The following is a 24,257-nucleotide window of genomic DNA, read 5'->3' as shown; positions in this document are numbered from 1 at the left end:
CATACTTAAAGCCACTGGATAATCTCATACATATTTCTGCCAAGAATTGCATTTACCAGATGAAGGAGTCTGAGCAGCAACAAGCCTCAACACACACTGTTGGTTTTCTTTTGTTTCTTGACTTTCTCAGTGGTCAGAAAAACAGCAGCTTATACTGTGGCAGGGTTAAAGATACCCTAATAAAGATACCATTTTATGTTGTGTTATTATTATGGATTCATTTACAACAAATTTTGACAAAAATAACAAATATTTAATGCAAAGAGACAGAATTAAATGAATAAAAATGATAAAGAGAAACACTGGACTAATAATCTGAGCACATTGGATGCTGACCAGTTTATTTCTGAATTATAGGAAGCAGTTGGATAAATAAATGAGGAGACTTGTTCCAGCAGAGAATCTGCAGTATCAACTTGTCCTCAGGGTGAACTCCCTCCATCTGAATTTTAATCTCCATTAATATTTAAAATCTCCATTTTAGGCAGTCCAGATGTACTCCAACTTCAATTCTTAAACTGGTGGCACAATTCTGCACATGTTGAAGACTGTCTCCTTTTATTGGGATTCCTATTGACTTAGTGAGTAAGGAAATGGCTCATCATACTAGGAAGCCACTTACATCCCTATGTCCTGTCCTCAGTCCCTGATCTACATTCAGTTAGCTGATCTCAACTGGGACAGCAGCAAGAGTGCTGCAGTTAATGTGCACATTTAGTGTTCAAACTGCTTTGGCTTGTTTATTCAGCAAAAAGGGGGAGGGGGGTTAAAGAGAGGATAATAGAGTCTATTTAATGCATGTTAATCAACTCTGGTTTCACCTCCTGTTTGTTCAATAGGCCATTACTCTTGTTGCTGTTCACCTGATAGTGCCTGATTGAATTGGGTTACAGCAGTAATATCGCCAACTAGACAGAAGCAAGAGCAGAGCCCAAGCCATTCAGGATCTGCATCTTGTTAGCACTCACTCTCTGCTGGTAAGGATGTACAGTTAACAAAAGCCAAGGAACGCTGGGCAAAATGAAATTATGGAAATATACATACGTGACAAACATACAATTGGATGTTAAAAATTGTTCTGTTTGGACAGTTTATTGGTTTATAGAATAACTCTGATTCATAATTGCCAATCCCACCTTTACCAACAGATCACAAAAATGATTCTTGTGGATAAACTACTTCTAAAGCATTTAGAGGTATGGTTTCTATAGGGGGTTATTGTGATAATCTCTAACTTCGGTGAAATCTATATGGAAAACTTACACAAACAGAGTAAACTGTCATACACATAATTTCTCTTAGCTCTCTGTTAAATTTATAGATGACAATTGGGAAATGTTGAAGAAATTTCAAATTTTCAAGTGAACTTTCCCTGGAGAAAGAAAGAGACAGACAGATATGTAGACACACAGATATGTAGACACACACAGTGAAATAGTGGTATGTTCATCAATTGATTGACTTGTTAATAATAATTACCAAGTTTCTCCTTCTGAGAGAGTCCTCAGGATCAAGGTGGACTTGCTTCCCTTCTGATTTTGTTGGCACTGGAATGACTGATGAGGTCAAATGGAGGAAATCAGACACTCTTCCATAGATGGGGCAGGAAGTGCCTTACAGGGCAGATGGGTGTGAGGTTTGAAGTAATGTGCTCCTTCTGCCCTATGCATGGACTGGAGCTTCTCAAGACAATCCCAAATGTTCCTTCTCAACTTTTGTATGGTCATATGCCAGGCACTCCCAAGATTCAGTTGTGATGTTGCATTTTTCTTTCATGGAGGCTTTGAACACATCCTTGGATCTTTTCCTCTGTCCCCCAGTAATCCCTTTGCATGATAAAATATAAGTACATTTCAGAAGTCTGTACCAAGCACTTGAATGATGTGGCCTTCCCAATGTAGCCAAATGAATGTAACATGAACCCTCTGTGCTGGAGTTGTTGGCCTTGGAGAGGGAGAAGAGAGGGGAGAGAAGGCGCAAGAGAGAGAGCAGGCGAGCACAAGACATACACAAACAAACACAAATTTGAAAACTCCATTTTCCTCAGGGGTTCAGAACCTTCACTCAGATTTACAGAGCAAGAAATGGCAAGGCTGCAGTCCATAAGTGTGCATCCACAAGTTCCTAACAAGAGCCAGTTAGTGATACCCTTCATCAACAGTTCAATATCAAAAAAATTACCCACTACATTCTGTTTAAGACAGCAGTAGGAGAAGTGATTCACCTGCATCCTGACTAAACATCTCCAGAGAAAAATGGCGAATAAAACTGCAGACTGAAGACCAAACATAATAGCTGGTGGGCCAGCTGCTGAAATAAAAGTTTTGACACTCGAGAACACAATTTGCTCATGAGGATGTCAAGCATATGAAGGCAGTCCCAAGTCTAAATGTAGTGGAAGTTACAAATATTCTGAAGGAATTCCAGATTTGCCAATTTAGTAGAAGAATGGCTACTGGAACTCATCTCTATTTTAATAAATGTCTTGTACTTGAAGACAAGCAGGTGAGTTCTTCACTCAACAAACATTATTGAACTCATGTATCACATGCCGATTTGGGGTCGGTGTTGGGGCCGCTCCTTTTTACCTTGTACATCAATGATTTCGATGATGGAATAAGTGGTTGTGTGGCTAAGTTTGCGGATGACACCAAGATAAGTGGAGGAGTAGGGAGCATAGAGGAAATAGAAAGGATGCAGAGGGACCTAGACAGTTTGGGAGATTGGGCAAGGAAATGGCAGATGAGATTCAATGTTGAGAAATGTGCAGTTGTACACTTTGGAAGCAGAAATAAGCGGGTAGATTATTATCTAGAAGGAGAGAAGATTGATAGTACGGTAGTACAAAGGGACTTGGGGGTACTCGTACAAGATACCTTAAAAGTTAACCACCAGGTTGGATCAGTGGTTAAGAAAGCGAATGCTATGTTGGCATTCATCTCGAGAGGTATAGTGTATAAAAGTAAGGAAGTGTTGATGAGGCTCTTCAGGGCACTAGTGAGGCCTCAACTGGAATATTGTGCGCAGTTTTGGGCCCCACATCTTAGGAAGGATGTGCTGACGTTGGAGAGGGTTCAGAGGAGATTTACGAGAATGATTCCGGGAATGAAAGGGCTTAAGTATGATGAGCGTTTGTCAGCTCTTGGACTGTACTCACTGGAGTACAGAAGGATGAGAGGGGACCTCGTAGCGACATTTAAAATGTTGACAGGTAAGGATAGAGTAGATGTGGCTAGGCTGTTTCCCTTGGTGGGCGAGTCCAGGACCAAAGGGCACAATCTTAGAATTAGAGGGTACAGTTTCAAGACAGAGATGAGGAGAAATTTCTTTACCCAGAGGGTGGTGAAATTGTGGAACTCCTTGCCACGCACAGCAGTGGAGGCCAGATCAGTGGGGGTGTTCAAGGAGGAGATAGACAGATATCTAAACAGTCAGGGTATCAAGGGATATGGGGATAAGGCTAGAAAATGGGATTAGAATAGTTTTTTTTTTCTCTTTTCTTTTTTTCCCACCCCATTTCTTTTTCCCTTTTCCTTGGAGCAGACTCGATGGGCCAAATGGCCTGCTTCTGCTCCCTTGTCTTGTGATCTTGTGATTTGTGGAAACTTGCTTTGCATAAGCTTAGTACTACTTTTTTTTGGATAGCAAGTGACTGTACTTCATACATATTTCATTGGGAGGCTCTGAAGTCATGAAAGATGGATAAAGGGGAACCAGTAGACGCAGTGTATTTGGATTTCCAGAAGACACATGATAAGATCCCACATAATAGGTTACTGCACAATACAAGACCACACAGGGTTGGAGGTAATATATTAGCATGGACAAGGGAGTGGCTAACTAATAGAGAAACAGAGAGGCAGGATAAATGGGTCATTTTCAGATTTGCAATTAGTAACTACTGGGGTGCCACAGGGATTGGCACTGGGGCCTCATCTATCTCTAATCTATTTTGATGACCTGGATGAAGGGACAGAATAACTTAGCCACAGTTGCTGATGTTTCAAAAATAGGTGGGTTAGCAAATTGTGAAGAGGTAACAAGCGTGCAAAGGGTCACAGGTAGGTTAAACAAGTAGGCAAGAAGTTGGCATATGGAGTACAAGGTGGTAAAATGTGAGGTTATCCACCTTGGAAGGAAGAATGAAGAAAATCATTATTTAACTGGTGTGCATCTATAAACTGCAGAGGTATTGGGGTGCTGGTACATGAATCACAAAAAGTTAGCAAGCAGATACCTCCAGAAATTAGGAAGGCTGGTGGAACATCGGCCTTCATTGTAAAGGGTATTATGTATAAAAGTAGGGAGGTTTAAAGCAAAATTACCAGGCACTGAAACAGCACCTAGACTATTGCATTCTCTTCTGATCTTCATATTTAAGGAAATATGCACTTGCTTTGGAGATACAGCAGAAAGGGTTCACTAGATTTGACTCCTAGGATGAAGAGGTTGACGCATGAAGAAAACCTGAGATGTTGAGAGAAAGTTTCCCACAGTGGAGATATCTAGAATAAGGAGACATAGTTTCAGAATAAAAGGGTCACCCATTTCCAAGAGAGATGGAAGCATTTTTTCCTCTCAGGGGCTCATCAATATTTGGAATACTTTACTCCAGGCAGCTGTGAAGGCGACATTGAATAAATTCAAGGAGAGTGACAGACATTTAAACTACAAGAGAATCAAATGGATTGGGGAGAGACTGAGCAAGCACTGCTAATGCCAATACTGGATCACCCATCATCCTATTGAATGGCAGAGCAGGCTCAAGGGATCAAATGACCTCCAACTTATGTAAAGGTGCTACAAAGTTGCAATTTCTCTATTGATTAGTATTCATTGACTTCTCAATGGGAAAATATACTTCTCACTTGGCATTCAAAATGCTGACAATTTGATGTAGAGAAGTTGTTTGTTTCAGAACTTGGTGAACTGGTCTCTGGTGGCCACAGTGCAATTAGATTCAGGCCAGGATTTGGGGCAAGGATTCAACTGAAGTAACTGGGACCGAGTTCTTCTTACAGCTATTGGCCTTCTTCTGATGAGCAGTACCAAAGGGAGTAAACTTGCAGTTCTGCAATTCCGCCTCCAACATCAAGTAACTTAATATGATGCAAGAAAAGTCCAATCTCACTGAAGTGAGCCCATGTAATTCAAATACTGATTTCCTGAAATCTATCAACCAGAAATCATCAAGTGTAAATTACGAAAGATTTATTAGGTCTTTGCACAGGATGAGTGACCACAGTAATGGAGATACAGAGTTGAGGTACTCAGTATGAGCAAAGTAACTAGAAGAATCTCTTAAGTATTGTAGATATTTGGAATGGAGAAACCACTGCATTTTAAATGGAAAATTAGTTAAATATTTGAAGCACGTCATCCTGGGAAAAAATATAATTTCCAGGAATACTTACAAATTCTGTCATGAATACGATATTACTTCAAAGAGCATTACTTCGCTTCATTCCAGTTTTGTTGGATTCAGTGTCCAAATTTAAGCTTCATTTATAAGATACACCATTGTGTTTGTAATTATAAACATTTTAATATAAGCACTTCAATTAGATTTAAATGCTTCAAAAGGCATACAAAAATGTTCAAAAGCAAAACACCAGAGGTGCTAGAAATCTGAAAAGAAAGAGAAAGAGCAAGAATTATTCAGCAGATCAAGCAGCATCATTGGTGACCCAAAATGTTAATTCAGTTTCTATCTCCACAGATGCTGCTTAACCTGCTAATTAATTCCAGCACAACCTGCAAAGCTCAGCATTTAGCCAGCACTTAAATGTTGAACTGTTGTGTAAAATATGATGATCAAATTGAATAATTTTTGTTCGCTAAATTAGCCTGTTTGCAAAGCACCAATAATGAAAATTTACAACAAGCAAATGTGTGGTTTTGGTGTTGACTGGCTGTAAAAATTGAAGTGGATTGCTTATTTTGAAGGTCTTGTGTTCAGCATTTCTTATCAATTTGATGCTGATATAAAGGTAATCCCATAATGCTATGAAGCAGCAGATCCAAGATTTTTGCAGTGATGAGCAATAAGCACAGATATAGTTCCTAGTTATTTTGGTATGCAAGACTTCCAGGATAACTTGCTGCTCTTGTCCCAAATGGTGAAGTCCACAGATTTGCCAGATGCTGTTGAATACTGGTGAATTGTAGTTTGAAGATGTGCTAAACACTGGTGGTAGAGGAGGAAATCTTCAATAGAGTGGATGAGATGTCCTCAAAGCAGGGGGCTTTGTCCTGGATGATGTTAAGCTTTATGAATGCTGCTAAAGCTTCATTTAGCCAAGCTACTGGAGAATATTTCTTACACTCGGACTCTGTTGAGTTTTTTGCTACAGAATGCTCAGCCTCTAATTTGCTCTTGTAACCAAACTGTGTCTGGTCAGCTAACTTTCTAGTCAATGGTGGCCCACAGGATGTAGGTGACAAGGCAATTTAGCAATATTATTTAACGTCATGAAAAGCAGTTAGACATTTCCCTGTTGATGACTGACACTACCTCATAGCTTTTGTGGCACAAAAGTTACTTGCAATATTTCAGCTGAAGCAGGAACATAATCTAGTTCTTCCTGTTTGCTGGCACTGACATCCTCATTATCCGATCCTTACTTGAAAAGAAAATCAATTAGTCTCTTGCTCAAAGCATGAACACTCACTGCCATCTCCTCCGGTGCTCCTTCCCTTCCTTTGTGCAAGCAAAAATTCTGACTAAATTCTGGCTATGCTGTGGAGGATGCAACAAGCTATCACAAACCAAAAGACCCTCTCTGCGCTATACTGCAATTGGACTGCTTGGCAACCGAGGCATTGATAGCATTTGCTCTAGTATGGTAAAGAAGTACAGAAGCAGACCCAAACAGTAGAGCAATATGCCAGAAGGGTTTCTTCACAAATCTGATGATTTTCACATTTTGCAGAACATGACTCTCATTGAAAGAGTATTCAGTACTTGTTTGTGCTGCACTGAGTAAGGAGCCAGGTATAAAAGGTAACAGCTCTTGCTCTCCATCAGACATCTATTGGTCTGGAGCGATGGCTGAAAAGTAATGGTCAGGTGGGCTCCCCAGGTACTTTGCACTCATAACAATCATCTGGTTATAGTGGCACACAACTGGCACAATTATGAAGTAAAATGCCTTGATGTTCCACAAAAATCCTTTGGCATTATAAACCCCTGCACCACTGGTTTGCCTACAGTACCAGTGAAGCTCCAGTTATCCACTGCCTGCAACTTTCTACCAGAGGAAAAAGAGATAAGTTTCACTCCCTTTAATTAAATGGCCTCTGTAACCTCCCCACTACAGCACTGGGCACCATTCTGGGAGAAACTGTTCATGTTGCCAACTCCCACCTAGAAGGAAGCAAAGACAGAAAAACAAAGCCGCATGGTAGATCTCTGTCATCACCTCCTCGGAGAATCCATCTCCAAACCTATTGCTCATCAGAATTGCAATTTTGTCATTTGTTCCTTAAACAATCTGGCAGCAATTGGCCAGAGACCAGAACTCCTTTTGTCCTCTTTCTCTGCCTCTTTTGGGAACATAATCTATTTTTGGGCCCTCAGTTCTTCCATCCTAGTGGCCAGCAGAATGGCTACTCAAACCTGTTTTTGCATTTAAAAGACATCACTTGAGATTGTGTGTGCAGATATTAATTTTTACCTATGCAAAATGATTGACTCAATGCATTACTCTTCAATATCCTAAGTTACTGAGGCTCCCTTTAAAAAGCACATTTGCCAAGGGAAGGGGTGGTGGTACGGGGCGGGGGGTTGAAGGGTAGTAGCACCAATCAAACACAAGCCTATGCGCTCCAATTCAGCCCCAGGGCCTGGCAATTTTGTCATTGTTCTCCGAGGAAAATGATTGCTGTGTTACATTGTATCTATAACTCCACTACATAACTACTTCAGAGACTTTGGGAAGATCCAAGTCATGAAGAGGCACCACGTAAATGCAATTTTTCTCTCAGCATTCACTAAAACAGGTTTCTACAAACTAGACCTTTTTCATTTCCCACAGAATAGCTGGTTATCAGTTCAGCATGTGAACTAAGAAGAGGAAAACAGTTATGGTGTCCAAAGTAGAATAATCAAACCTGTTTTCCCCATAGTAATAAATGGAGAGTCCTTTCATTTCTGCAGTTATCATATATTGTCCACTCCTCCCTAGTTTACGCTGCCTAATTTGGTTTTTCAATCTTCAAACTATCCATCAGTTCAGTCAAACAAACACTTCCTGCATTTGGTGCTATATTCAGTGCTCTGGGAAAGTAATAAAACAGCTGGAAGCAATTACATCCCCTACAATTTTAAAGCTAAAAGATTTGGACCAAAGAAACAGTATTTCTTTTGTTATTCAGAAAAGTGGTTCCTCATTGAGCAAATCCCAAACTACCTGTTTGTAATTCCAAGGGAAAGCTACATGAACTATGCAGCACAACATCACAGTACTTTGTAGTTCAAACGTATGTGACATATCAAGCTTCCTAATCCAGCAGCAAAAGTTTAATGTATGTCATATGTCAATTTGGCTCTGTCCTCAATATGCAGCTGTTCTACATTACTGTACGCTGTACAAATGCTCAAAATGTCTGTGCTGTGGGAAGTAAAATACACACCAAGTACTGGTAATGTCAGAGCAGCTCTGTGACATGTTAAGTATAAATTGAGGCCATGTAGATCTGCATATGTATGAAAATCAGTGAAGTAATTGAAATAAATCTTTTCACCTTCTTGAAGCAGATAATCATGGTGGTATACAAAGTGAAATTTATCAATCTGCTGTTTCCAACAGCAAGCATTGTTGATATACGACATCACAGTCCTAATTCTTCAACTAGCACTTCTTACAAGAGATCATGGACCGTTAGATGCAGGTTGCTTGTACCTTCCTCAAGTGCTCAAATGTCGTATGTGAAGCTGTTGTTAGCAAGTAACTGACCATAAAGATACAAGTACATACAATTTATATAATGCCTATTGCGACCATGAGATGTCCCAAAGTTTTACAGGCAATAAAGTATAGTCGCGGTTGTAATGTGGAAATGCATCAATTTGCACAAATTGCACTTCAGTTCTAAACAGATGAAATACTTTAGTAATGCTGATGGAGCATATTGGCAATCACTGTCCCATTCTTCTTCAAGATGGTGCAATAGATTTCACAGTCCTGCCATCCCAGGAATCAGTCTTGCAAGTACACAAGAGGGACAGCAGATACTGGAATCTAGAGCAAAAAACAAACTGCTGGAGGATTTCAGGGGTCACGCAGCATCTGTGAAGGCAAAGGTCCTGAAACATCGACCATCCCTTTGCCTCCACAGATGCTGCTCAGTCTTGTGAACTTTTGTTGCACTCCCTTTATTGTAAGTATATGCTTTCTGAGACAAGGATACCAAAATTTCACACATTTCAAAAGGTATGGTCTCATTAAAGCTCCTTATGATTATAGCAAGACATCTTTACTCTGTACTCAAAACATACCATTTGCCTTCTTAACTATTTATTACACGCACACGTTTGTTTTCAGTGAAGGTCACCAAGATCTATTTGTGCATCAACATTTTTCAGTCTATCATCTAAATAGTACTTTGTTTTTCTGTTTTTGTCCCCCCAAAAAATAGATCACATTTATCCACATCATAATTGCATCTGCCATCTATCATGCACTCAACTTGTCTAAATTGTCTCGAAACCCCTTGGCATCATATACAATTGACAATTCCAGCCAGTTTCTTGTTATCAGCAAACTTGGAAATACCATATTTGCTTCACTCATTCAAACAATTGATAGATATTGTGAATAGCTGGGGCACAAGCATCGATGCCTGCAATACCCCACCAGTTGTCCAAAACAAAAGCACCCATTTATTCCTACTCTCCACTTATTATCTATCAACCAAATTTTAATTCATTCCAGTGTATAAACCCAAACTCATGCTTTAATTATGCACAAAAGCTCCTTATGTGGACTTCATCAAAGGCCTTCTGAAAAATCAACTACACCATATCCTCTCATTCTCCCTTATTTATTTTAAGTTACCTCCTCAAAAGAAACTCCAGTAAGTTTGTCACACACTATTTCCCTTTCATAAATCATGTTTGCTAATCTTTTTTATGTTTTCAAGGTGTCCTATTATCATATCCTTAATAATACTCACATTTTCCCTACATCTGATGTTAAGCTCTTCAGTTCATAGTTCCTTGTTTACTTGCTCTCTTTTTAAATTGTAGAGTCACATTTGTCACTTTCCAATCTGCAGAAACCATTCTTTAATCGAAAGAATTTTGGAAGATGATGACCAATGCATACATTCTTTCCATGGATACCACTTTCAGTACTTTGGGATACAGAGCTTGGGGATTCATCAGCTTTCAATTCCATTAAATTATCCAACAACATTTGTTTATAAATACCAATTTCCTTTGACTCTTGCTCTCTAGCATTTCTTGGAAGATACATGTGTCCTCTGCCATGAAGACAGAACCAAAGTATCTGTTTAATTGCTCTGCAATTTGTTTCCAATTATAAATTCTGTTATTTCTGTAATGAACTGTTCTCTTTTCACAAACTACTTCTGTTTTGCTTTCAAGTTTACTTTCATACTCTATTTTTGCTCTCATAGTCCAACTCCTCCATGCCAACCAAGCTCATCCCATTTGTCCACATTTGGCCCATATCCCTCTAAACCTCATCAATGTTTGTCCATTTTTGCCGAATTCTAAGCTGCTCCTAATCTTCAGGCTTGTTATATTTTTCTGGCAATTTTATATGACTCCCCTTTGGATCTAAGACTATGCTTAACTTCTTTTGTTGACCATGGTTGAGTTGCTTTTCCTTTTGTGTTTTCACAACAAAAAGGAATGCACTTCCTGCATTCATTCCATAAATGTTATAAACTGCCTATCCACTGTCCTGCCTTAGAATAAAGCATCCCAATTTATCACAGCCAACTCGCTCTGTATCCCTTCATAGTTTCCTTTATTTATATTTAGGATCTTGTTTCAGATTGAACTACTTCACTTGCCAACTTAATGAAAAGTTTTATCACATGTCACTTTTTGATCAAGGACCCCACTTAAAAAAAAATCATTAACTAATTAATCCCTTCTCATTGCAGGGTACCCAATCTAGGATAGGCTGCCCCTATCCTAGGGTCATTAACATGCTGGACTATAAACAATCATGCTGTATGCACTCTAGCAGTGCTATTGCTAATTTGATTTGACCAAACGATAATATACCCATGATTACATGCATCTCTAATTCCCTGTTTGATGCCATGTCTTACATTAGCACTACTGTGTGCAAGAACAAAGCGATCTTGGGGATATATTCATAGATCCTTAACAATAGCAGAACAGGTAGTTAGGTGGCTAAAAAGGCATATGGGATAAGGCACTGGGTACAAGGATAAAGAAAACAGAATGCTGGAAATACCCAGCAAGTCAGGAAGCATCTTTTAATGTCTTTCAAAAATGGCAGGGTGGTTATACAGCCATTGTGGAACCATTCTTATAACCAATACTGCAACTAGTTCTTGTCACCAAAATGCAAAAAACATGATCACACTCAAGAAGGTACCAAGGATATCTGATGGGATGTGGCTAGGAATGTTAAATTATAGCTAAAAAAAAATGAGATTGGATAAGCTTGGGTTGTTTTCTTTAAAACTGAGGTAGCAATGGGGAGATTTAATCGAGGTATATAAAATTTAAACAGGAAAGATCTCAGTAGAGGGCTCAAAAACACAGGGCAGAGGTTTTAAAGTAATTGATAAAAGGATTGGAGGGGAGATACAGAAACAATTTTTAACCCAGAGGGTGATGAGTGACTGTAACTCTCTACTCAAAAGGGTGTTAGTAGCAGAAAACCCAGATTATGTTTAGTAAGTAATTGAATGTACATTTGAAGAATTGTGACCGGAAGAACTATGGACTAACTCCTGTGATTAAACTGAATACTTCTTTAAACTGGCACAAACATGATGGGTTGAAATACCACCCTCTGTGTTGCAAGTTTTTTATGATTGAATGATACAGAAAATGTCTGGCAGGAAATGACCAAACATTCAGTTATGATGCCTTGCAGAAAGGGGAGGGAAAAATAAATGTTCAATTATGCAGAGGAAATTAATTTTACAAAATCAAACATCCGATTTTCAGTGGTCGATAATAGCTTTCTAAATGTAAACAATTCCTTCACCTGTAGAGTAAAAGAAAGGAGTCTTCCAAATCCAAATTAAGTCATACATTATCCTGCCTCATTCAGTTACAAGTACAGCTCCAGATGATTGATCATTTGGCTATCGTCAGTGCCTCTGAATGTGAATGGAAGCAACAATACTATTAGCCACTATGACCCTGTGGAATAAGGTCACATGGAGGCAAAAGACATGCCAAGAACATAATAAATGGGAGACAAGGGAGAAGATGTATCTACTGAACTGCTGTTCACATTACTGTATTCAAAGAAGTTATTTTGGCCATATTTTTCTGGATTTTCAACAAAAATGCTGGTATATCTCAGCAAAATAGAAGTCAGTATCTTTCCAAACAAGGAAGTTACAAACTGACCTGCAGAGCTCCACCAGCTATTTCCCGAGTGTGGTCCACTAATATAATCCAAGAAAAGGATAAAGAATTGTTTTTAAATTATTTTTTGTTTAATATTTTAAATTCCTTCAAAAATAATTAAAGATGAATAAATAACTGACCCAAAAGACATTGGAGGCTGGGACCTTTGGAATGCTGCTCCCACATCTGCAAGCCCTGAAATCAAATAACAACTAATCCTTTGAATTTCTGCTTCATTGAGCCGGAAATATCACCAATGACAGTTTTCTACAAATGCAGGTACCCCTGGAATTTCTGCAGGTCCAACAAAATTCCAACCTGTTATTGGCAGATAGAGGGCCAATAGCAAATAAATATTTCTGTGGTTGAATCAATGCGTAGAAAACCAGAGGCCTATTCTAGTCCTTCGCCAAATGCTGCACTCAAACTTTATCTAGAAGTGGAACACAGAGGGCTGAATACCTATAACTATTAAAGAGCTTCAGCTTATTCTTTGAAATTAAGGGTTAAAAAGGGAAAAAAAAAATCAGGTCAAACACAAATCAGTCCTAAAAAAAATCTGTAGGACAAACAACTGTGTAATTGCAGTAATTTTACCATAAATGTCAGTGAGGGAGCACACACACATCCCACCCTCAACTCAGGATATCAAGGGAAGATATAAACTTCACAAAACACTTCTATCAGAGCCTCTGCAACTCCTCCATAAACTAACACAAACTTATAAATTAATTATGGGAACAATTAATTAGTAACTTTAATTAGATTATAAATTTTGACAATAATAAAATGGCTGAACTGCTAATTAGTTCTGAAAAACATCATGCACCTTTAGCTCTCAAGTAAATTATTACTATAAAAATATGGTATATGTTTAAAGAAGCAATATTGTCTGTAGTGAGGTACAATAGTTAAACTTTGATGAGTTACGAAACCTGAACAATTTATTTGCATTCTCCCAACCCTGAAATGTATCTAATATACAGAAAACTTACTAATGCACATTTTTTAAACATTTTGCAATTACCTGTTCACTGATATACAATTCCAAGGGAATTTCACAGAACGAGTCATTCCCCAAGAGCCAGCACCGACAGTTCTGGCAGGCTATTCAATCAGAAGGTATTATAACTGAACCCCAGTGATCTTCAGCAAACTACATATCACACACTTTCTATTGAAGCTATTGGAAAATTGGACACAGTGGGAAAAATCAAGTCCATTTTGTTTCCTGCCTAGCCCAGGGTATTCAGGCCAATATAGAACCTCCCAGCTTTTAGTCCCACTGAGATAACCTAACAACACATGCCCTCAAATAATTCCAATTATAGATAATATAAAAATATTTGTGTACACTTTCAGTCATAGATGCAGAGGGAGATACAGCACAAAAACAGGCCCCTCTGCTCATCAAGTGCACACCAACCATCAACCACCCATTTTACATAAACCTACACTAACTCCATTTTTTATTCTCCCCATATTCTCTTCAACTCTCTCCCAGATTCAACCACTCACCTCCAGACTAAAGGCAATTTACAGTGGCCAATTAACCCACCAACCCATGTCTATGGAAACACCTGTGCAATCACACAGGGAGAATGTGCAAACTCCACACAGTGCCCAAGGTCAGGATTGAACCCAGATCTCTGATGCTGTGAAGCAGCAGCTCTACTAGCTGCACCACCCCAAAAGTCAAACCTGACAACTCAGGATTGAAATGGGGGGTCTCCCGCGTATTAGGTGAAAGTTCTACCCCTGAACTACCAATGCTGTCATCTGACCATGATGCAACATGTCAATATGCAAAGTAAGTTACAGATACACCTCTTGGCAAACACTTGCAATATCCTTTAAGAAATCAAAATTCAAGGGCCAATGTCTGCAGCTCCTAAACTGATCCTTTCAGAAACAAAGACAGGACTCTGTTCCCCAGTTTGAATAGCAATTAATGTTCCATGTTTCCATGCTTTCCACATTTACTTAACACCAATTAAACTATAGTTCCCAACCTGTGCAAACTTTTGTGTAGAGCTTTAAGTTCATTCTTTACAGCATGGAACAGCTTTACACTAACACTTAAAAGCACAATTAGAATGGAATGATCTAACCACTGACATGAAATCTCAGAACGATGCTTGCATCCTCAGACTTCGGCATCTTGACTTTGAACACCAGTACTGAGAGGGACATTGAAGGCCACTATCTGTATGGAGTTTGTACGTTCTCCCCATATCTGCGTGGGTTTCCTCCGGGTGCTCTGGTTTCCCCCCACATTCCAAAGATGTACAGGTTAGGAAGTTGTGGGCATGCTATGTTGGCGCCGGAAGAGTGGCGACACTTGTGGGCTGCCCCCAGAACATTCTATGCAAAAGATGTATTTCACTGTGTGTTTCAACGTACATGTGACTAATAAAGATATCTGGGATTGCTGAAGTTCTATCCCAGGAGTGGCAAAATCAGCTGTCTTCTTTTAGGGCAATAGCATCCATGATCCCAAAAAGACCAAGGGATCATCAGCCAAGCCTCTGGGCCCAGAGTTGTTCACTGCCATTGAGAAGGCCCACAGCAGTCTATATTCTTCCATTCCTGCTCTTATTCCTACATCTACTACTCCACCAGCCACATTCAATGGACCAGCCTCTAACATTTCCAGTACTTTCAGCACAATAACATCATCGATAATAATTTTCACTTCAATTTTAGTGTTCCAAAGGGACTTTTTAGATTAACCCCTAAATCCCCTCCACTTTCCACTGCACCTTTCCATCAAAGTACAAGGGATGCAACATCTACCCTTTTGTTTCTCCTCCCACCATCATGGGCCCCAATCAGTCTTTCCAAATTAAACTTATGTACTTCTTTCATATTTAGTATACTGTATCCATTGCTCCCATAGTGGTCTTCTCTACAGTAAGCCTCCAACCTTTGGCACCCAACACACATTCAACAGTTTCAAATAACAAATCCATAAACTGTATTTACATCTCCTCTAGCCCTTTCTCATTTTTCAATCAATCATGGGATAGCAGCTTCACTGACAAAAATCAACATTTAATGCCCATCCCTAATACTCTGGGAAGGTATGGTAAACTTGTGCAGTCCTTGTGATGAAATTACTTCCCTTTGGTTCTTTCCTCTTCATCCCATTTTTCATACCTCTGCATTTCCTTAAAGCATTTCCAATTGTCATTAAAAATCATCATCTTGACCCTGAGCTTCCAGTCACCTGTAACTTTAATTCTTTGCTCCACTCCCACACTGACTTCTCTGGCTCTGACCACCTAGACTTCTCCAAAAATGCCCAACCTAACTTCAGGGAACAGCATCTCATCTTCCATCTGTACACGTTGTAGATTTCAGGACTTAATATCGAACTTAACAAGTTCAGTTCACTTCTTTTTTTTCCACCTGCTTCTGTTTCTTGTTTTAGCTCTTCTATCTTTTCTGTGCTTTTTAAAAGTAATCATTTCCTTGAGAACTTTTGTCTGCAATATAAACAGAAAACGCAAGAAACACTCAGCAGGTCAGACAGCACCCGTGGAAAGAGAGAACCAGGGTTCATGTTCCAGGTCAAAGCCCCTTTGTCACAACTTGAAAAGAGGAAATCAGGTTGCAGAGAAGGTTGGGGGGATGGATAGGACAAAGGGAACATCTGTGACAGGGTGAAGCCAGTATCGCCATGGTGATAAGTTGTAGAGATCATCTCCACTCAATGAGATAATGGGAACAGTTAGAGGACATTAATGCAAAAAAAAGAGATCAAAATATTGTTAAATACAGGGCAGTGGGACATGCTTGACAGGCTTCTTTATTTGCATTATCACTCTCTAACTATCTCCATTAGCCATTTACCAGAACACTTCTGCAACTTATCCCCACAGAAACCGTAGCCTCATCCTGACACGGATGTTCCCTTTGTCCTACCTCTCTGCAGCTCAAAACTAACCTGTTTTCTCTGTTCTCCAATTCTGACAAAGATTCTTCAATCTGAATAGTTACCTCTGTTCTTCCTTCCACAGACATGCTGAATGTCCCCAGCACTTTCTGTTTTAGTATCAAATTTCCAGCAACTGCAGTATTTTTTTTATTTTCAACTCTTGTTTGCACTTTATTATAAACATTACCCATTTTCTTCCCCTCTCCCTTTCAGAACCTTATCTGTTTGTCTGCCAAATGATACTACATGACAAAGTAAACATATCTATCATTATCTATTTTTTACTGTAACAGGCACATCATAAACAAGAAACTGTGCAAAATTTTCTACTTCAGCCTCATAGGAACATGTTTCACCATACTGATGTGCCTAAGGTTGTTTACGTTAAGGAGGTGGGTCTCAACTTCTTCAATGTAAACTTTATAGCCAGCAAACATAAAATACTTCAATCCCAAGTGAGATAAATTGCTACAAATACTCCTCTCCACTCATCATTTAAGCTTGCTTACTGTGCTGCATCTGTTAGGAAATTCAGACCTTCTGCTTTAGTATAATATCGAGTTAGTAACAGCTGATTTTGTACCAGAACGCGGAAGACAAAAGAAATGTTAAAACTTGTCTGATTGAAGATTGATACAAAGTCCATTCTTTTTCTCACACGAGGAAGTGCCTCAGAACTCAGCTTTCAAGTAAACTTACCTTTATTTTTATAATCACTGGCGAGTATCTCAGGACATGGCAAACCGAAAGAATCACATTGTGCTTCTTGCATGCAGCAACGATATCCTTACAATCATCAACAGTCACCTAGTTAACAGATCAAATGAGATCAACTGAGTTATTTGAGAAATTCCACTCTAACAGAAGTTAGCATCCTCAGAAAAGTTAGATATCGGAGAAGGGTGACAAAAATGCTGTCAAATAGCATGAGGTAGATTAAGGTGGTAGCACCTGTAATTTCAAGGAGCTGATAAACAGATCTTTGGATATTAAGGGAATCAAGGGTTATTACAGGAAAGTAGCACTGAGGTAAAAGATCAGCCATGATCTTACTGAAGCTAGCAGCAGGTGCGAGAAAGCAAATGGCCTATTCTTGTATTTATTCATGTTCTTAATTGGAATGCCACTGGGAAGTTTTTACATGGCAACTAATGTTTGGAATAACTTGCCAGAAAAGATAACTGACATCAAGCTACCTGGCTTGCTTAAGGACCTCAATGAAATTTTAAAAGGAATATAGTGGAAGCTATTTACTAGTCTGGCCTCACTGATTGGATCCACAAGAACCCCAACTTTTTAAGACAGAATTTATGTTGAACCTTATTTGCATAATAATTCATAATAATCATTTAAGCTCCTGCTTGTTCCACAATGACTGGACATTAAGTTTCATATAATTCAACTTTTTCATCCCACTCAATCATAGTTCAGTCAGGTGACCATAAATCCTGGAGGGCACAGCCTCATGGTCAGGCCCCACTAACGCTTGTCCAGTGGGTTACAGCCATAGAACATATTCCCAGGGAAAGATCCCTCTCTCCTTCTGACGTTTCTCCCTCACCCACATTCTGCATTTCCTGTTCTAACCCATCCATGGTTTGCGAATCCTTTCCCCCAACCCTTTGTTGCACATACCTGACAAGGTGCCACATATTCTTCATTTTTCCATTTTACAGCAACTCTCAGTGACTACATTTTCTATTCATACACAGACTCCACAATACTTTTGCTCTCCCATTGCCAGGTTATTCAGTGCCTCAATTTTCCAACCTCCACATCTGAATTTACTTCCCCCAGTTTGTTTTGTCTTTATTCTCCTCTTCCCCTTATGCTTCTGTGGCTCTTTCCCAGTGACAGTTTCTGCAATTTTTCCAACTCCTATTCAGCTCCTCTTCTCTCCACCATTTCCTTCCCCTTTAATTTTACCCAACTCCATTGGTTCAATTGTATCCCATGTTCTAACCCTGTACGAGCCAAGTATTAAAAATTAGCCTAGGCTCTTATGTGTACCTTGTGGACCCAATTTTTACCACTCACACATCAGACGAGTTCATACTTCATAAGACACACAGCAAACTACCAAAACACAAGATAAAGAGGAGGCCAGTCATTTCTGTACTGTTTTACCAGCTTTGATTACAGCCAGATATTATTTAAAAGCATCTGTCAAGTTAACGCAGCAAATCCCAGGGTTACGCCTGTTTACAGGGATTAGGGGTTTGAAAAGCGGTAGCTCCAGATGTGGTTTCACCAAAGCAATGGAACAATATATTGTGTATTGCATGTTATTATATTCCTCTTCTTATAAAACAGGTTATCAACCTCCTTACCAAAAATATCAAGGATGTAGAGATACAAGAAACAACAGATGCTGAAGTATATTTGTAATAAATTAAAACTGGGGCAGCAAATATTTTTCTATACAAACTCAAGCTGCACTGATTCCTGTTAATCCAAAGTGGCCCTCAAGTCATTTTTTTATTCACATGATAAAATTATTCCGGGGGAAAAATGTCAGGCACTAATACAGTGCAGAGCCTCATACTTGGCCAGTGCCATAGTAGAGATGCTACTTGGATTTTCCAACCAATACCTGGCAACTACTTTTCTCTGTGATAGAAATGGAGCCTGATAAAATTGCCTTCACAATTCCCACCAGTCTACTGTAAAGTTCCAAAAGCTTTTGAAGAATTAAAGCATTTACATTATTATCCCTTATGCAGGCTTCTCCCCCTCCTTTCTCCAGATGGTACACTAACTGCAAACACCCAGTTTTATTCTACTTTGTCCTTGAGGTGGCCACGAGGGAATATATGAGGATGGGCTTGGTGACTCCCACCCATCTGTTCCTTTTGATTTTAAGTATGTTTGTTTAGCTTTAGATCTGCCAGTCAAACATGTGGGTGTTTAGCATGACAGGATCCAGTCAGTAATTTAACAAAAACAGAGGCCTGTCTTATTTTAACAAGCTGGGATTCCTTTAGGATTAGGAAAAAAAACTGTAGACCCTGGTAGCTTAAAGAAACTTTCAATTCATTCACTGGCAGCAAATTCTTATTCATAAATTAGCTGAATTAATTGGAACGAAAATATAAATATAATACAATTCATTTTGCATCAGACCCAAACAGAATATATTGTGGAATAAACATTTCAGTGTTTCAAAGGAACCACAGTGAACAAGCATCTGAGTTATATAACTGGAGATATTAGACACAGGCTGTGCTCAGTTATGTAGGTGGTCTAGGGTGGAGTTTCAATCATCATGCTTTGACTTGACAAGTAAACAGGTTCCCAGTGGTTTATTCTTTCAAAGGGATTTCAGACGCTCAGGCGTTTCAATATTAAAGAGGAGTGGTCAATTATATCTGCAATATATTCAGGTACACCTATGTTTGCATGATGGCTAATAGGAAGGATTTGATGGCAAATGAGATAACCCATGACAAAGTGGAATTGATTATAGTCAATGAGCATTAATTCCAATGTTCTCCAAAGCAGAGCTCTGGAATATGCTTTCTGACTAGAAAGAATACCATGTTAAATTGGCATCTAACCCAAACTGAGAAATAACCTGTGTAGTGTCTCAATAAATAATAATGCAGAAGATGCCCGTAGCATCACTTCACCTTGATATGCCAGCTGAGACTGGTGAACAGTTCTTTACTTCAGGAGAACCCATACTCAAGAGAAACAATGCACTGTGTGGTTAGTAAGACCAAAAAAAATACAGAAGAATTTCACAGATATTTCTAGTTCTCTTGAGATACTTCTTCTGTCGATGCACAGATCTTGGACATCTTGTCAACCCAGACAATAATCCACAAGGAGCAAGCTGCAATTCAACATTGCAAGGAAGATGTAATGAATCTTTTGAATGCCTTGAGCTGCCAAGATCATAGGCATTTGTATTCCCTTCACAAAATCTTTTTGGCTCTCTAACTGTTTTTGCTCCACCAAGATATTGTTTTGATCAAGCCTTTGGCATTATTTTTTCTGTTTGATAACACTAATGAAGTGCCTTGAAATGTGTTATGTTAATAGCACTACGTAAATGAAACCTGTTGTTATTGTGGTTCCAAGGCTTCTGTAAGACTACTTCAATTATCTTCAGAACAAGTGCCTAATAAATGGCTATAATAAAGAAACTTGACACTACAGTAGCTGCTCAATGTCTCTCATCCCTGTCCATATTCATTTACGAAGTGCTGAATGACACTTTAAAGACAATGCATTGTACTGCTTATTTTGGGCATTTCCGGAAGACTTGCAGCGCTACTTTTTGTGTTGATAATAGACCCAGCTATGAAAATTTGGCTGTTACAATTACTTTGAGCAATCAGAATTCAAATCAACATGGAAGTTTGAATTCCAACAATCTAGTGTTCCATTTTAAATCATTCTTGGTAAACCATATTTTTCTGTATTACTGTCTTATGTTTTTTAAATGCATAAATCTCTTGAATAATTCTGATTCACTAAATTTTATTTTTAAATCACTACTTAGTGTACCCCCATTCCTATTCTGCCCCTCAAATTGGTCGGCATGGACTCGTTGGGCCAAAGGGCCTGTATCCATGCTGTATTGCTCTGTGACTCTAAATCTGTTTCACCACTTCAAGGTGATTATGGCTGACTTCTAACTTTATTCCTCATTCCCATCTTTACCTTGTATCCCTTAACTCTTTGGTTAACGTACATCCATCACTCTCCAATATAGAATTAATCAACTGATTTAGTACCAACTATTATTGCAGCAGTGTGTTCCAAATTTCTACACCCTTTCTATGTAATTTACTTCACTCCTAGAAGGTCTGACTCCTAGTCTGGGACTCCCAAAGTGCAGCAACCATTTCATTCTATTCACCCTATGTCTACTTTAGATATAACATGGTGCAATGAAAAAAGGTAACATAGGGAAAGTGATCATAATATGAAAGAATTTTATAAAAAATTTGTAAGTGATTTGGGAATATTACATTTGGTCCCTTCATCCAAGTTGTTGATATATTCTTTGAAGAGCTGGTACCTACCATAATCCCACTTCGCCAGTCAGTGTTTCAACTCATAACTTCTGATTCTGTTCTTTAACCAGTTGGCATATTACCCACAATTCCATGTCCACTCTTTTTGTTTAATAATCTCTTGTGTGGCACCTTGTCCAAAGCCTTCTGGCTGGATTGGTTTCCCATTCTATCCATCTTTGTGTCATTGTCGTAGATGGTTTCTGTCTCTCTAAAATCTTTTATAAATAGGGTGCATAGTTACAGCTACAACACAGATCTTCACTGAACATCATTGGACATATCATGCAAAGCTGATCATTAGTTCAATTTGCTGCTCTTGGCACGGTAGTGTAGTGGTTAGCGTAACGCTATTACAGCAGCAGCAACCCGGGTTCAATTCCGGCCGCTGTCTGTAAGGACTTTGTACGTTCTCTCCGTGATTGCGTGGGTTTCCTCCAGGTGCTCCGGTTTCCTCCCACATTCCAAAGATGTACAGGTTAGGAAGTTGTGGGCATGCTATGTTGGCGCCAGAAGCGTGGCGACACTTGCGGGCTGCCCCCAGAACATTCTACGCAGAAGATGTATTTCACTGTGTGTTTCTATGTACATGTGACTAATGAAGATATCTTATCTTCAGTCAATTTCCAAGCCTGAGCTTGTCTTCAGTTCTATGAGCCTCAACTTTAGCGTATCATCTCAATGTGGGACTTTAACAAATGTCTTCCAAATGATAGTTGTAGAAAATTTCCTCCAAAGAATTCAAACATGTTTGTCAGGCCTGATCTATTCATTACAAAGTTCTACTAGATTTTTCCGATGAACTGAAATTTTCCAAGAAGTTCAAAACTCTCTCTTTAATCACAGGCTCTAATATTTGGCATGTGTTAAATTAAATGGCCTATCATTCATTCCTCAGTTTTTGTTTCATGTCTTTTTTGGAGAACAGAGATGTACAATTTTCCAAGTTAAAGGACAGGTTCCTGAATTGACGGAATTTCAGAAGATTATAGTTGAAGATGTGCAATGTTTATCCTTTAAAATCCCAGGATGGAAACCATCTGGCTTTGAGGATTTATCACCCTTTAGTGCCATTACTTTTTCCATAACCATTATTTTATTTAGATTAATTTTAATGGATCTCTATTACAGATTCAACAGTAGCTTCTTAGGAGATGGCCAGATGCTATCTTTGTCCTCTAATGTAAGTGCTGGCACAAAATAATCACTCAGCATGGCCACCATTTTCTTATTTTCATTTACAATAAACATATTTATGGAACTCCTGATCAAAATCTTCTTTCCAAAATAAAGTTGTACTTTGTATTAATTTTGACCTCCTTTGCAAGTTTCTTTTCACATTCCTTTTTTGTTACTCTACGTTTTATCAGCTCTTTTTTGTCCCTTGTATTGCTCCAGTCACTGGGATCTGCACTTAGTTTCATTTTATAATTTTTTTTTAGTATTAGTCATCCATGGCTGGCTATTAAATAAATCTGGCTCAATACTTATTTTAAAATCTAAATGGTCTGTCTCCATGTTGTTTACTATGCGACTTTTTACAACATGCTTCATATTTCAAGTATATGGACAAAGGTGACACCCATCCCAACTCTGCAAAACTGCCTTCAATTCCTGCTAGGAGGTAGATATTCAATGATTAAAGCTAACACACACTGCCTCTCACACTCTCACACACTTGGCTGAGATCAGAAAACACTACATGGAAATTACAGGAGGACTTGTTTATATTCAATTATTTCTTGGAACAGAACCAATGACTGACACAATCACTTCACTTTAAAATTTCCCATATATAGAAATTTGAATTGAGTTTGGACATATAAAACTGCTATATATGCTCTCTTTATCTAACACAACTGCATTTTGCTGTATCATAAATACAAGCCTGTAGTAATAAAATAGTAAAGACCTACAGCCATGGGTTTCTCCAGCAGGATGTGGTAGCCTTTTTCTGCAAATGCCACTGCTGGTTCCTGTCGATTTAAATGATATAATATTTCAGCAAATGGGCTTCAATTAATAAACTATAATTTTTAAGTTACAAATAAATTAATTGAAAACACTGTCACTAAGTTTCAGACCAGGAGGACCACATAAGAAAATAAAAACAAGTTCAGTCTGTCAACTTCTAACCTCCTGTTGCCCTTAGTGTACAAACATTTAACCTTCCTGATGACTTAGCTGGTTAAATTAAGAATAACAGAGCTATATAGGTCAAGTATAATACCCAGTCTAAATACAGTTACCTGAATCTCTGGCAGGGTTTCAAATCAAATGCTACAATTGGCCTCAATATTCAAAATTTAAGAGGAGAAAATCCTCAAATGGTAAAAGCAAAATATTGCAGATGCTTGAAAACAGGAATAAAAAGGGAAATCTTCCCTTCACTTCATATTCAACCTCCATATCCTATGGAGCATTCTCCAATGTGTCTGGCAGCTCCAGCGTGATGCCTCCTTCAAATACATCTTTCCTTCCTTCACTCCCCTTTCAGCACTGTGTTCCCAGTACAACAGATTGGTCCACTCCTCAGTCAGAAATTGGGCACCCTCCCCTTCTGACAGTACTTTTCCACAAAAAGGCGATGGAGGCAACATCTGCCATTTTTCTTATCCCTGTCCACTGTCCAGAGTCCCAAACTTTCTTTCCAGGTGAAAAGCAAATTGTTCTACTTCTTTCAATTTAATATGCTATATTC

At 38.8% G+C, this 24,257-nt stretch overlaps 1 protein-coding gene across 4 annotated transcripts in view; it reads right to left on the bottom strand.

Annotated features, from left to right (window-relative positions):
• The window catches only part of zgc:154075 (uncharacterized protein LOC556929 homolog), a 195,900-nt gene that overhangs the window by 105,024 nt on the left and 66,619 nt on the right, over positions 1-24,257 (bottom strand). For all 4 annotated transcript variants that reach the window (XM_052039139.1, XM_052039138.1, XM_052039137.1 and 1 more), the window contains 2 exons: positions 23,473-23,532; positions 17,232-17,339 (listed from right to left, as the gene is read on the bottom strand). In XM_052039139.1, coding sequence (XP_051895099.1) covers positions 17,232-17,339; positions 23,473-23,532 — 168 coding nt within the window. The remainder of the gene's footprint in view (positions 1-17,231; positions 17,340-23,472; positions 23,533-24,257) is intronic.

Source organism: Pristis pectinata, chromosome 26 (assembly GCF_009764475.1).
Source record: "Pristis pectinata isolate sPriPec2 chromosome 26, sPriPec2.1.pri, whole genome shotgun sequence".
Taxonomy (NCBI): Eukaryota; Metazoa; Chordata; class Chondrichthyes; order Rhinopristiformes; family Pristidae; genus Pristis; species Pristis pectinata.
Note: the sequence above shows the minus strand (reverse complement) of the source record. Positions and strands in the feature narration are given on the sequence as shown.